The sequence below is a fragment of the Pseudophryne corroboree genome, chromosome 4 (assembly GCF_028390025.1).
Source record: "Pseudophryne corroboree isolate aPseCor3 chromosome 4, aPseCor3.hap2, whole genome shotgun sequence".
Taxonomy (NCBI): domain Eukaryota; kingdom Metazoa; phylum Chordata; class Amphibia; order Anura; family Myobatrachidae; genus Pseudophryne; species Pseudophryne corroboree.
Window position 1 is genome coordinate 513742210 of NC_086447.1, and position 14570 is coordinate 513756779.

The 14570-nt window shown below is 45.6% G+C and overlaps 1 protein-coding gene across 1 annotated transcript in view; it reads right to left on the minus strand.

The window, feature by feature from the left end:
• MAN1A1 (mannosidase alpha class 1A member 1) overlaps positions 1-11910 on the minus strand; it is a 523182-nt gene extending 511272 nt beyond the window's left edge. The window contains exon 1 of the mRNA XM_063917232.1: positions 10908-11910. Coding sequence (XP_063773302.1) covers positions 10908-11480 — 573 coding nt within the window. The 5' untranslated portion in view covers positions 11481-11910. The remainder of the gene's footprint in view (positions 1-10907) is intronic.
• Positions 11911-14570: the final 2660 nt, after the last annotated feature.

Below are 14570 nucleotides of genomic sequence, written 5' to 3' on the forward strand. Positions count from 1 at the left end.
AGCAGACTATTACTCGCTGGATCTGTAACACGATTCAGCAGGCTCATTCTACGGCTGGATTGCCGTTACCGAATTCTGTAAAGGCCCATTCCACTAGGAAGGTGGGCTCTTCTTGGGCGGCTGCCCGGGGCGTCTCGGCATTACAGCTTTGCCGAGCAGCAACTTGGTCGGGTTCAAACACTTTTGCTAAATTCTACAAGTTTGATACCCTGGCTGAGGAGGACCTTGCGTTTGCTCAGTCGGTGCTGCAGAGTCATCCACACTCTCCCGCCCGGTTTGGAGCTTTGGTATAAACCCCATGGTCCTTACGGAGTCCCCAGCATCCTCTAGGACGTAAGAGAAAATAAGATTTTAAACCTACCGGTAAATCTTTTTCTCCTAGTCCGTAGAGGATGCTGGGCGCCCGTCCCAGTGCGGACTAAATCTGCAAGACTTGTATATAGTTGTTGCTTTCATAAGGGTTATGTTGCAGTTGGAATCACTGATGCTGTTTTTTGTTCATACTGATGACTGGTTGTGTATATTCCAGGTTATATGGTATGGTTGGTGTGGGCTGGTATGAATCTTGCCCTTAGATTAACAAAATTCTTTCCTCATATTGTCCATCTCATCTGGGCACAGTTCTCTAACTGAGGTCTGGAGGAGGGGCATAGAGGGAGGAGCCAGTGCACACCCATGCTAAAAGTTCTTTACAGTGCCCATGTCTCCTGCGGAGCCCGTCTATTCCGCATGGTCCTTACGGAGTCCCCAGCATCCTCTACGGACTAGGAGAAAAAGATTTACCGGTAGGTTTAAAATCTTATTTTTTATAAATGACAGCATCCATCACTGTGCCTGTGATCTGTTTTTTAATCTCCTCCTCACCCCTTACGCTGAGCAGCTCTTTCACCTCCTGACCTATCAGGTCGCCATGACTGTCTCCTCCGCTTCCCCAGGCTCTGGATGATGACATCTTTTCTGAGCCCGGGGAAGCTCCAATAAGAGGCCTTTTAACAGTCCCGGGTACTGAATACCGGGTAGGGCCATTCACACTACACTGCATCCCGGGACAATCCCGGATTCAACCCTGGTCGAGACCTGGGATATTGTTCCTGTACCCTTTCACACTGAGCAATTTCCCAGGTTAATGCGCGTTCATGTGCAATAACCCAGGAAATTTTTGTCAGTCTGAAAGGGGTATAACTAGGCAGCATAATCATGTGGAGGTATACAGGGCAGAGGAGGCCATAAAACTGAACTGTAAGGCAGATAATATATGATATTACAGCAGTGAAGAGGAAAGCAGAACTGCCACTCAGCCTGCAGAAAACTGTATTTATGACAATGTCTCTTACACGATTTCACCAAAATCCATTTAAGAATTTGTTTCACATTCTCAATTGTCATACAGCTCTCCTTGAAACCACGAACTACAGCAATTCTTCTGGAGCACAGGAAGGAGGAAAATACAATTCTTAGATGTAAGCTAGCTGATTGTTTTCCAAGGTGTAGGCAAGTAGCAGACCCTAGGGTCAGATAACAAGCTGACACTTTTGTAAAGAAATACAAGTTTTCAAATAGCGACAAGCAGGCTGAAGTTCTTTATGGAATTATTGCAGAGTAATTTAGCAAAGCGGAATCACTTTCCTGGAGCAGCATTCTCTTCAGCACATCTATATCTGTGGCAAGTAACACGCTGAAAGGTCACAAGCTCATACTATTGATGAAACTGCTACAGATAACTTAAATATTCAAAATATAGAATGCACAGAAAAAAGGTGAAACGAACTCTAAGATCTCATTTAGATAAAATCCCTTGCACAATAAATGTAAAATAAAATTAAACAAAAAATAACATAACAGAAAAAAAAATTGCATCAGAAACAAACATTCATCATGACACGAACAAATGCAATGGATTTCGTTCAGCAGCGAAAAGAGAAAAAAACACGTCATATCAACACAAACCCATTACACTAATAGTAAAGTAATTATACTTCACCTATAATTTTATTAACTGTGGTATTGAACAGCTGGTCTCTAAACACAGTGCAGCTACAACACATGCAGTTTCTGCAGTGTATAACCAACCGTAATATAGAATAAAGTACCAGTGCTTGTGTGATGTTCATTCTAGCACCCTGCAGTGAGGGGGTATATTTACATTTTTAAAGGGAAAATTGTATGTGTGATGTAACCGGTACAGCTACACTAGCTGTAGGAGATATACGGGACCCGGTCTCTAGGTCGAGAAGACTTAGGGCGACAGTAAGTAGGTTGACAGGTACTAGGTCGACATGACAAAAAGTGGACATGAGTTTTTCAAATTTTTCCAACTTTTTCATACTTTACGATCCACGCGGACTACAATTGGGAACGGTAACCTGTGCCGAGCGCAGCAAGGCACCTAGCCCGAAGCATGGTGAGTGAAGCGAGCCATGCGAGGGGACACGGTGCACTAATAGGGGTGCCCCGTCACTCTACGAAGAAAACGACACTGAAAAAAAAAAAATTATATATAAAAACTCATGTCGACCTATAGTCCCTGTCGACCTAGAAACCATCTCGACCTACTTACTGTCGACCAATAGTGGTCGACCTAGACACTGTCAACCTGAGTCTATTCTATCTAACATGCCACGCCCTGAGATACATCACGTCTAAAATATGCCATCCACACTGATTGGGTGTAGGGTGCTAGAATAAACACAACTTGTGTATCAGATATAAGCTTCCGGAATTAATGATGAAAAACCATGTATACATTCATTAAAAGAAAGTATGATTTCAGCTTCGTCTCTGTTATTGAAAGCCCTCAACAACTGGCAAGTTGAGGGGGCAGCTTCATTACATCTCACCCAAACTGGAGGTGGCCGGGTATTCTATTTGATGAAGAGTATACTTTTACAGTGCTATATGTTCCCTCTACTGCATAATTATAAATGATTTCTAATATATCCTAGTGTATGGGGCCCTTAAGAGCTGTATGACTTTTTAATACAGTTCGAATATGGTGGCTATGTAGTGTTCCTTACAGCGAATGCTTTACTTAATACAGGTTGAGTATCCCATATCCAATATTCCGAAATATGGAATATTCCGAAATACGGAATTTTTTGAGCGAGAGTGAAATAGTAAAAACTTTGTTTTCTGATGGCTCACTGTACACAAACTTTGTTTAATACACACAGTTATTAAAAATATTGTATTAAATGACCTCCAGGCTGTGTGTATAAGGTGTATATGAAACATAAATGAATTGTGTGAATGGACACATAAATGAATTGTGTGAATGTACACACACTTTGTTTAATGCACAAAGTTATTTAAAATATTGGCTAAAATGACCTTCAGGCTGTGTTTATAAGGTGTATATAAAACAAATGCATTCTGTGCTTAGACTTAGGTCCCATCGCCATGATATCTCATTATGGTATACAATTATTCCAAAATACGGAAAAATCCGATATCCAAAATACCTCTGGTCCCAAGCATTTTGGATAAGGGATACTCAACCTGTACATATTTAAGAAACTATAGAGGTAAAGTGGTGGCACAACAACCTTGTACCTATATTTCACTAATGAAACACTTAGTACGGTATGTTCCAGTTTATAACTGTTTAGATGAATTCAATGGTTAAACACTGTAGAAGTAAAAGGTATGTACACACAGTGGGGTCAATTCTATTCACTGACAGTTGAATAGCGCCGGGAGTTTGCTCCCGGCGCTATTCAATACAGCGACGAGTGACCCGCAATTGTCGGGAATTCTTCTCTCATCCCCGGGGGATGAGAGAAGGAACCCGACAAAAGTGCTGCCGCGCATCAGCCTCGCGCCGGGGAGTTATGTCGGAGAATGCCCGTTCTCCCGACAATTCAACCTGTTTAGTCGGCGAGAACGGGCCATCGCCGACTTAACTGGAGCTGAATTGAATAGCGTCGGGAGCTAATTCCCGGCGCTATTCAACTGTCGCTGAATAGAATTGACCCCAGTGAGATAAATCTGTAAGATTTTGACTATATAGTCAAAACCTTAAGGAAAGTTTGTGCATATCTCAAGGTGTTAGGCAGCTTGAGATACCGATTCGATCATGATGCACGGTCCCGCAGGGTCGGTATCGCCAAGCTAGATAGTCAAGATTGCCTGCACAGTCTATCTAGTACAAAGTATAGTCAAAATTGACACTAAGTCAAAATCGTACATAGACAAAATTGAAAGTACAGAAAGCACAGATTTTGACTATCTGGGCTCTGGGGGTGTTCAAGGGAAATCGCATAGTCAAACTCGGGCATAGCAAGGATCTCACCGTGGCCACTAAAGTTTAATGCCGATAAGAGAATATTCTATTTGAACTTTAATGCACATTCACAGTTTGTAAAAGCAGTGAGGAATTACAAAGCAGTGCTGTAGCGTATCACACCAAGAACAGAGGGGGAGAAGTATTAAGATATATGTGCCTTTTTTTCTCTGTGCTTACTGCAGCAATATTGGGTGTCTTAGTGTTGCAGTCTATGTAAAAGTGTACCTGAGAGGTATTAGAGTAAGTTACCCCTCCGTTGATCCGTTCTCTGTATCGCATCAGGTTAGTGCTAATACAGTACCTTATGGCTCTAAAGCACATGCGTGAGATGTAGTAAAAAAACAAATCTCAAAAATCTGAAGATGTTTAGTGTATGCACCTAAAGAGTTAAGTAACAGATGCAGTTACAAACTGGTTTATATCCATTTGCTTACTGGTATCAGTTTATTTATGTACTTCTCACTTCCTGCATTCAGTTCTGCTTTTGTACACATTTGAATTTTGCCTTAAGTCATGCAATGATGGTGCAGATATTAGGCAAACATATTTCAAGCTGGGAAAGGATTGGTCTAGTCCATAGGTTCTCAAACTCGGTCCTCAGGACCCCACACAGTGCATGTTTTGCAGGTAACCCAGCAGGTGCACAGGTGAATTAATTACTCACTGACACATTTTAAAAGATCCGCAGGTGGAACTAATTATCTCACTTGCGATTCTGTGAGGTTACCTGCAAAATATGCACTGTGTGGTGTCCTGAGGACCGAGTTTGAGAACCACTGGTCTAGTCCATAATTTAAGGATAGGTTCATACACATACTTTTGCCAAGTTGAAGGCATTTAAGCAGTGGGTACACCTCTGAGAGCTCCTTTGCACTGATGTGCCTAGAATGGATACACTGTAAAATCAAGGGGGTCGATTCAGTTCGGCAACTTATGAATAGCGCCGGGAATTAGCTCCCGACGCTATTCAATTCAGCTGCTAGTGACCCGCAATTGTCGGGAATTCTTCTCTCATCCCCGGGGGATGAGAGAAGAAACCCGACAAAAGTGCTGCCTCGCGGCCGGCGCGAGGCTGATTCTGTCGGGAATCAGCCTCGCGCCGGGGAATTCAACCTGTTTAGTCGGCGAGAACGGGCCATCGCCGACTTAACTGGAGCTGAATTGAATAGCGTCGGGAGCTAATTCCCGGCGCTATTCATAAATTGCCGAATTGAATCGACCCCAAGGTGTATATATACTTTCTGCTCTCCAAAGTGCCTCTAAAAACAAATGAAACTAGCTGTGCATAGAGTAGAAACATATCTAAATAAGGTAAATTGTAACTGTAAGAGTCACATCAAAATGTCCTACCTTCAACCACTTGCATTAAGCTTTTCAGTTTATTCTAAAATACTGTTCCAATTAATCTCTTTTACAGTAAAAGAGTGAGGGATCATAAAGGACTGTCTTTATACATGTGGCACTTGTGTATGGTTTTTGTTTTCTTTTTTAATTCTCCACAAAATATTAAAAAGCAGTCCATGCAGAAAATTATAGATTTTTTTAGCAGTATCTTGAGATTTATTTGTTTTTACTACATCTCACGCATGTGCTTTAGGGCCAACCAGGAGCCATAACGTACTGTATTAGCACTAACCGATCACCGGAGGGGTAACTTACTCTAATACCTCTCAGGTGACTCTTTTACATAGACTGCAACACTAAGGGTGTGTACACACGGTGAGATCCTCGCTATGCCCGATTTTCACTTACGATTTCCCTTGAACTCCCCGGAGCCCAGCAACACAGATTTTGACTAACTTTTCTTGAGATATGGACTATGTGTGCCTACGATTTTGGCTTATGTGAGATGTCATTGACGTGTGAGATGAACTAGATCAGAGGTTCTCAAACTCGGTCCTCGGGAGCCCACACAGTGCATGTTTTGCAGGTAACCCAGCAGGTGCACAGGTGTATTAATTACTCACTGACACATTTTAAAAGGTCCACAGGTGGAGCTAATTATTTCACTTGCAATTCTGTGAGGAGACCTGCAAAACATGCACTGTGTGGGCCCCCGAGGACAGAGTTTGAGAACCTCTGAACTAGATAGTACACCGATCTAGCAAGGATTGACTTGCCTGCACAGTCCATCTTTTCTTGCGATGCCGACCTGGCGGGACCGCGCATCGGGATCGAATCGGGATCGCAAGGTGACTTTCACCATGCGATCTGCACTAACTTTTCTTGCGATTTTGACTATATAGTCAAAATCAAAAAAAAATCTCTCACCAAGGGGTCGATTCTATTCGGCAACTAATGAATAGCGCCGGGAATTAGCTCCCGACGCTATTCAATTCAGCAACTAGTTACGTCGGCGATGGCCCGTTCTCGCCGACAAAACAGGTTGAATTGTCGGGAGAACGGGCATTCTCCGACTTAACTCCCCGGCGCGAGGCTGATTCCCGACAGAATCAGCCTCGCGCCGGCCGCGAGGCAGCACTTTTGTCGGGTTTCTCTTCTCATCCCCCGGGGATGAGAGAAGAATTCCCGACAATTGCAGGTAATTAGTTGCTGAATTGAATAGCGTCGGGAGCTAATTCCCGGCGCTATTCATTAGTTGCCGAATAGAATCGACCCCCATGTGTACACACCCTAAGACACCCATTATTGCTGCAATAAGCACAGAGAAAAAAAAGGCACATACATCTTAATACTTCTCCCCCCTCTGTTCTTGGTGTGATGATACGTCACAGCACTGCTTTGTAATTCCTCACTGCTTTCACAAACTGTGAATGTGCATTAAAGTTCAAATAGAATATTCTCTCATCGGCACTAAACTTTAGTGGCCACGATGAGGAAACTTTGCAGGGAGAAATAATATCTTGAATGCTTTTACTTCCGTTTTGCCTGCAGTGAGCGCTTTGTGACCATGAGTTAATTTAGCAAAGCAGTCTTAAGAAGATACTCTGTCCTTTGCTAACTGCACATTATAGTATATGTGCTAAAGAAATACCTAATGACTCTTTCCATCAACATTATGCTGCAATCTTAAGTATGCTATACTAACTTTTTATATAAGTTTTAATTTTCCATGTACAGGAGTCCCCTATATTATTTAAAATACAAATTCTAAGATACAAATGTAATACCAATTAAAATCTATAGATGGCACAGTAATGCCAAAATGTAATTCAACAGGGACCGAAACGTCAATTTGCTAACAATTGTGTTTGGCCACACATTAGTAATATTTGGTTCATAACAAGTTGACTGAGCACTGTCCACTTCCAGCGTTTATAAATCCATCAAAACATGTGACTAAAAGATATTAAAACACTATGGGGCAGATGTATTATGCCTGGAGAAGTGATAAAGCAGTGATAAGAGCAAGGTGATAATGCACCAGCCAGTCAGCTCCTAACTGTCAATTTACATATTGGAGCTGATTGCCTGGAGCGTTATCACCTTGCACTTATCACTGCTTTATCACTTCTCCAGGCTTAATACATCTGTCCTATAGGCCATAGTGCACACTTCTGACACACAATAAGTGGAGATAACGTTCCAGTAACCGTTTACTAGATGTGCCACCAGAATGAATGTGTACATTTTATGGCTAGAGCAAACTTCACAGCCCAAGTCTAGAGGCATTTCTATTCACATCACTGATGCGGTATGCAGTTGTTAGGTTGACCACAACTAGGTCGAGAGTCTATAGGTCAACCATTATTTTTCGACATGGTTCAAATGTCGGCATTGACTAGTCAACATGGCAAAGGTCAGTACAGGAAAAGGTAGACATGAGTTTTAAAAATTTTTTTTACGGTTTTATAATTTACAACTCACGTGGACTAGGACTGGAAATAGTAACCTGTGCTGAGCACAGTGGTAGTGTAGCAAGGCACCTTGGCCAAACCATGCGAGGGGACACTGCACTAATTGGGGTTCCCGCTGATGTTCCGAAGTAAACACCCAAAAAATGAAAACACACGTTGACCTTTTCTTGTGTCAACCTTTAGTCCATGTCAACCTAGTGACTGTTAACCCATTTTGCCACACCCCACAGAAGCACATCTTTCCCAGTTGTGTGAACTGCAGGTCAATGACTGGCTCCTTAGTTCTACATTTTGGCAAACCCAAAGTTAAAACAAATATAAGACATACGTGATAAAAGGAACACAATTATCTTATGCTAATGAGTTAGTGGCGGAGGTTGCCTCTGACACTACACTATAGAAAGTCTATATACACCAGAATGAGACAGCAAGCATATTTTTGGAGGTACAAATGCAACAAAGCAGATAAATTGTAAGAACAATTAACAGAGGGCATATTCTAATGCAACACAACACAGAAGTATCTTTCTTATCCAAAAGAAATAATCATCTGAGGAAACCCCTATGCTGTTCCACATCGTAAACATTTCTGATAACACACAACAATCAGAGCAAGAAAGTGAAGGGTTTTTTTGAACAGTTCATAACAAGCACCCAGGATGTGAAGTGACTCACACATATATATTGTAGCTGGACTTTAAGCAGATAAAATACAACACATAAGAACATGTTATATGTGTTACAGCATTGTTGTACTTATTTACAAAATTAACAACTTCTGGGCAGATATACATGGGGTCGATTCAATTCGGCTATTTAAGAATAGCGCCGGGAATTAGCTCCCGACGCTATTCAATTCAGCTTAAGTTAAGTCAGCGAAAGCCCGTTCTCGCCGACTTAACAGGCAGTTTTGTCGGGAGAACGGGCATTCTCCGACTTAACTACCCGCGGCGATGCCGATTCCCGACAGAATCAGCCTCACGCCGGCCGCACTTTTGTCGGTTTTCTTCTCTCACCCCCCCGGGGATGAGAGAAGAATTCCCGACAATTGCGGGTAACTAGCAGCTGAATTGAATAGCGTCGGGAGCTAATTCCCGGCGCTATTCTTAAATTGCCGAATTGAATCGATCCCATGATGGAGTCTTAAAGTGTCAAAAGCCGTTGTACTGCCAGGAGAGAGCTCACTACCTAAGAACCATCCTGAAAGCTGGCTTATCATGTCACAGGAAAATAGTTCTAAATGATAATATGAGTTCAGAAACAGCAAATCTAAAATGAACAGCCAATTTACATAACACGTTCTATATCAGAGTTCTCACCAGTTGTATAATGTATTAATAACTCTAAATTGCCATTAGAATTTATTTTTACACAGGTTGTACTATCAGATCCACTTTCATTGCGTTTTTCACATGTTAATTAATAAAAAAAGGCATAAAATAAGCCAGCGATAAATGGTGACATTCTTACAATTCTGTCTAAAACATTTAAGCACAATTTAAAAATGCATGTCCTATTTTCTAGAGTTAAAAAGTTAATTGGAAAGATTATAGAAAGCAATCTAATATTTGGGGACAACCAGCCACCAGTTTACAAAAAACACCAAAAATACAAATTGATCAGGTATTTATAAAGGCACTCAAGTTATGCAGTTTTGTCAGCTCAGACATTCAAACCTGTGTTATTAAAGCAATATTTTTCAATTGGATATTTAACTTTTTATTGTCCTCAATAATGTAGTTATTAACAGAAACTTGAAAATTTGTGTTCAGTTGTTCTGCCAGATGAAGCTCCAGAATGGGCAAATGCAAATGTCTTTATAGAAAGTGTAATGAAAGCGTAAAAAACACATTTGTTGCTTAATGGAACAAAGCTGTACAGTCAGTCTCTACACCAAAGTAGCATTATGTAATTTCAAGTAACCACTGTGTGTGCTACAAGCCAGGATTGGAATTATATTACAGTCCATAGGTAATACTCTTGTTCTTGTATAAATGCTGCTACTAAAGGAGCATATTATCTTCAAATACATTGTGTTTTTGCTAACTAATGACACACAATGAGGTCAGCAAAAAGAAATGCTAATAAGCAGTAGCTGAAAATACTGCATTTGTTAAGAATGGTAGCAGCTAGGTAGCAGGGACCTTCCTAATATTGTAGGTATGCTGATGGGTAATGAGGCCCTGTCAGGCTGTCACAGCACTGAGCTTGCTAATGAATATACAGAGACCCAAGTTACAGGAAAGTCAACCAGTAAACATCTGTAGGGGGGTCAGATGAACATGGTTCCCTATAGACAATACGTACTGAGTATTAGAGAAAATGTTCAAAATATTCCAGATTGTATGTAAAACAGTTCAATTGAAAGATCAGGGTTGTCCTAAAGGACTTTCATCCCTGCATAGACGTAAACGACCGGAGAGTACTAAAAACATTGCCAAAAAAAGAGAGATTGTTGAGTGGAGAGAGCATAACAGCGGGGCAGACAGATAAGATGGCTTCACGTGTGCCAAACCAGGTACCAGAGTCTAATATTGTACCACACACCAAGCAAACATGTTCCAGGATAAAGTCCATCTGCCTGGGCACTAATCTGACATAAATGCGTGTACACGGCCAGCGCCGGACAGTGACCTGTGTAATCCCTCCAGCGCCTGAGGTGCGGCCGGCGGGGGGAGAGACAGCCTGGGGCACAGGGGGTATAGTCCCCGCGTCACACACACCTGTACAGTAGTGGCAGAGGCTACATGCCCCTGGCTGGGATCACACATCACCTGTAACACACACGCAGCACCGGGCTCTCTTACCTCTTTAATCTTGTCCCTCTTTTGCCGGACGGCGGGGTCAGTCGGCTCCTTCCCCACTGCTCCTATGGGCTCTTTAAACGGCCGTGGAGAGAGTCTGCCCCCGGCAGTGCCCTTGCCCTGAGCCGCCAGCTTCTCCTTGTCCCGCTGGATGTCCCCCTTGATGTCCTCGGGCAGCCGGTTCAGCGTGTCCTTGGCTTCCCGCAGCGCCTTCTCGTGTTCCTCCCGGATCCTGGCCAGGCGCCCCCCGTCATCCTCATCCAGCGCTCCGGGACCAGCCGGGGACCTCTGCGGAGGGGGCGGCGGGGGCTGCTGGAAGAAGACGCCACTCAGCAGCTTCGGGGAGTCGGGCAGGAAGAAGATGGCCCCGAAGCAGAGGGTGATGAAGCCGCTGAACACCAGCAGCAGCACGAACTTCTCGGTGAGTCTGAAGCCGGACAGCTTCCTCCCCGCGGGGCCCAGCCAGTGCAGCCCGGACACCCCTCCGCCGGGGGCCGAGACCCCCGAGCCGCTGCCCGCTCCGCTCCCCGACCCCAGCGGGGCCACACTGAACGGCAACAGGCTCCCGACCGGCATCACTGCAGCCCACGGACCGTCTCCGGGTGAACGCGCAGAAAGTTAGCACAGAGCGGGGTGAGCGCCACACACAGCACAGAGCACACCGCCCGCACTCTCCGCACCTGGGGCCGCGTACTCCCGGGCACTAGGCTCTGTCCCGTCTCTCTCGCAGCCACTTCCCGGGCAGTTTGTCAGAGAGTTTATCGGAGGGGAGGAGCGAGGGAAGTGCGGTGTGTGCGGGAGGGGTGTGCCCAGTCCTCTTCCTGGTAACGGGGGAGGCTGAGACGCGGCTCACTCCCCCAGCCCCGGGGCGGGGAGCACTGGGCAGGTGACTGCACACCCCGGACGCATGTAGCCAGGCATGCCGCTGCTTCCCCGGCCGACACTGACTGAGCCTCAGCGCAGGGAGGAGATTCGGGCCCCGCCCCCTCCACGGGTAACGCCCACGCTACCATCGGTTGGCTGCGTGGAAGCAACTACAGCGGGGCGTGATTGGCTGCCCGGGCCGGCCGCTAACCTACTCGCTCTTGTCAATAACAGTCGCGCTCTGTAGACAGCAGCCCAGCGGCAGCTCACACGCTGCATACACCCATATACAGTACGCTAGGCTAGAGCGAGTGACCGCCACTGACTGCGCTGCGCTTTACACCAGCGTTAACAGCGTAACGCAAAGCTGCGCTGTCCGGTCTTCCTGGCGCGAGTATAGCGGGTCCCTGCTGCCAGTGACTGGGTAACTAGTGTGTCCTAGGGGAGGACTCCCGGCACCCACATGTACACCGCGTTGCCCGCAGCTCCCCTTTGCCACCGCTATACCCGCAGCGCATGCTTGTGCCCCAGACACACATACAGACAGCAGCCGGTGTACCACATCATAGTCTCGCATGTTACATGTACATCTGCTCACTGATGTTTTTCCCTAATATCTGAGCAGTGACATGTCACCGGGTGTTGCTGAGCCATTGTGCTGTATTTGGCTCGTCCCTGGGACGCCCTAAGGCACCCTGCCTGCCTAATACTGCACAGCCACCTATAGAAGAAATGTCACTGACGTGTCCCGCCCTGGAGCCCTGGGTGTTGCTACAAACAAGTTTTGAACCAGCAAATCATTATAATCACTTAAGTTTAGGGTCAGAGGTCGAGAATATGAGTGGACAGGAGGCCCAATCAAAAACCACATCTTTCACAGCTGTATGTTGACCTCTGTAATGTAAAGCATATATGAGGATGACCACCATGTAAAAATTAATATTGTATTTTGCTGTGGTATGCTTCAGATCCCTCTGTGAGCTGCACAGGCACAATAGGAGTCACGGGTCATGAACACAGTAGTCCTCTCATCACAAGAACTATCTCTGGCATAAGTAATCATACATACCAGCATTAACAAACGCGTGAGATAAGGGGCGAAATGTATTGCTTAGCATATGTGAAACATCTCACCCATAGGGGTCAATCCAATTAGCTGCGAAGGGTGCAAAGTGTCGTTGCTGTGTCGTTTAAACACCCGATCTCGCCCTCTAACAGCCTGAATTTGCTCAAAATTCCTCATTACCCTATGGGCCGAAACACACGAGGCGGCTGGCGCCGCCCGGCAAACACCCGGCCGGCTTTAAACCGCTGCCGTGATGTAAAGACACATGCAGCGCAATGTGTCCTTACACACGTGCCGGCACGGTCCCGGCCCGGCTGCCGGGTTGCAGCCGGGTCTCACCACTGGAAGGTCCGGCTGCCGGGCGGGCGCCTGGCCGTGTTTGCAGCCAGTGAACTGTGTGTGTAAAGGGGAGCTTTCACACACAACGGTTTTTTCCCAAGCCGTGTCTAATGCTGCGCATGCGCACAGCATCACACACGGCTCAAAGCCATCCTGTGTGACAGACTCTGCCGGTTTCTCCCGGATGGCAAAAAGCCGGACAAAGTTTGTCCGGCTTTTTGCCATCCGGGAAAAACCGGAGTGTGTGTTACAGCCCTATGGGGCAGCGAGCACTTTTGAGCAAATTTGGGCCGCTGTAAAGTGCGGCTGCTGCTGTGATGCTTCGCTCTTGTGATCTCATTGTGGCTAATTGGATTGACCCCTATGTGTTTATTTCTGAATTAAGCCGTGCCTTACTAGTGGCACTGTTAGGGGGGTAATGAGGGAGTTATTGTGAGCTATGATGGGAACAGTGATGTGGTCAGTGAGGGCGTGATGTACAAAGACAGCGGCCACATTACACATCTATACGAATCGCATATGTACTAACATTCGATTAGTATCGCAATGCGATAACAGCTGGCCCCTGCGTTACCTGCTGTGCCGGGGAAGAGGGTGTACGGTGGTCTCCATCACCTCCTAGCCCTGGGAGGTGACGTCTGCAGCCAGTTCGGGGCTCCTCCACCTTGCAGCGGAAGGACAGCTGGCTGTGTTGCTGGGGGAGGAGGAGGTTGGGATTCGGGAGCAAATCAGGAGGCTCCCAGCTCAAAGGTATAAGGGGTCTGGCATGAGCAGCGCTGGGTGGTAGTATGCAGTAGGGTAATGCTAGAAAAAGCTGGCGTTACCCTCCGCAATGATAAGCGGGTGGCTTAGTACAGTGGTTCTCAAACTCGGTCCTCAGGACCCCACACGGTGCATGTTTTGCAGGTAACCCAGCAAGTGCACAGGTGTATTAATTACTCACTGACACATTTTAAAAGGTCCACAGGTGGAGCTAATTATTTCACTTGTGATTCTGTGAGGAGACCTGCAAAACATTCACCGTGTGGGGTCCTGAGGACCGAGTTTGAGAACCTGTGGCTTAGTACATTTAAAAATGCAGTGAAAACACGGTTTTTAACGCATTTTTCCTTTAGTACATCCTGCCATAAGTGAGCTGTGAGGGGTTCAGTGTGTGTTGAGAGGGAATTGGCAGTGAGAGAAAGCTATGGAGGGGGAAATGAGGGATATATGCAGGAAGGACTTAATGAGACAGCTCTGGAGGGGGCAGTCAGGGAGATATGCACAGGAGGCATGAGGAGACAGCAACAGAGGGACAATCAGAGAGCTATCCAGGAGGAAATGAGATGGCAATGGAAAGGGCAATCAGACATTTATGCAAGGACAATGAAATGCAGTGGAGGGGACAATCGGATAAA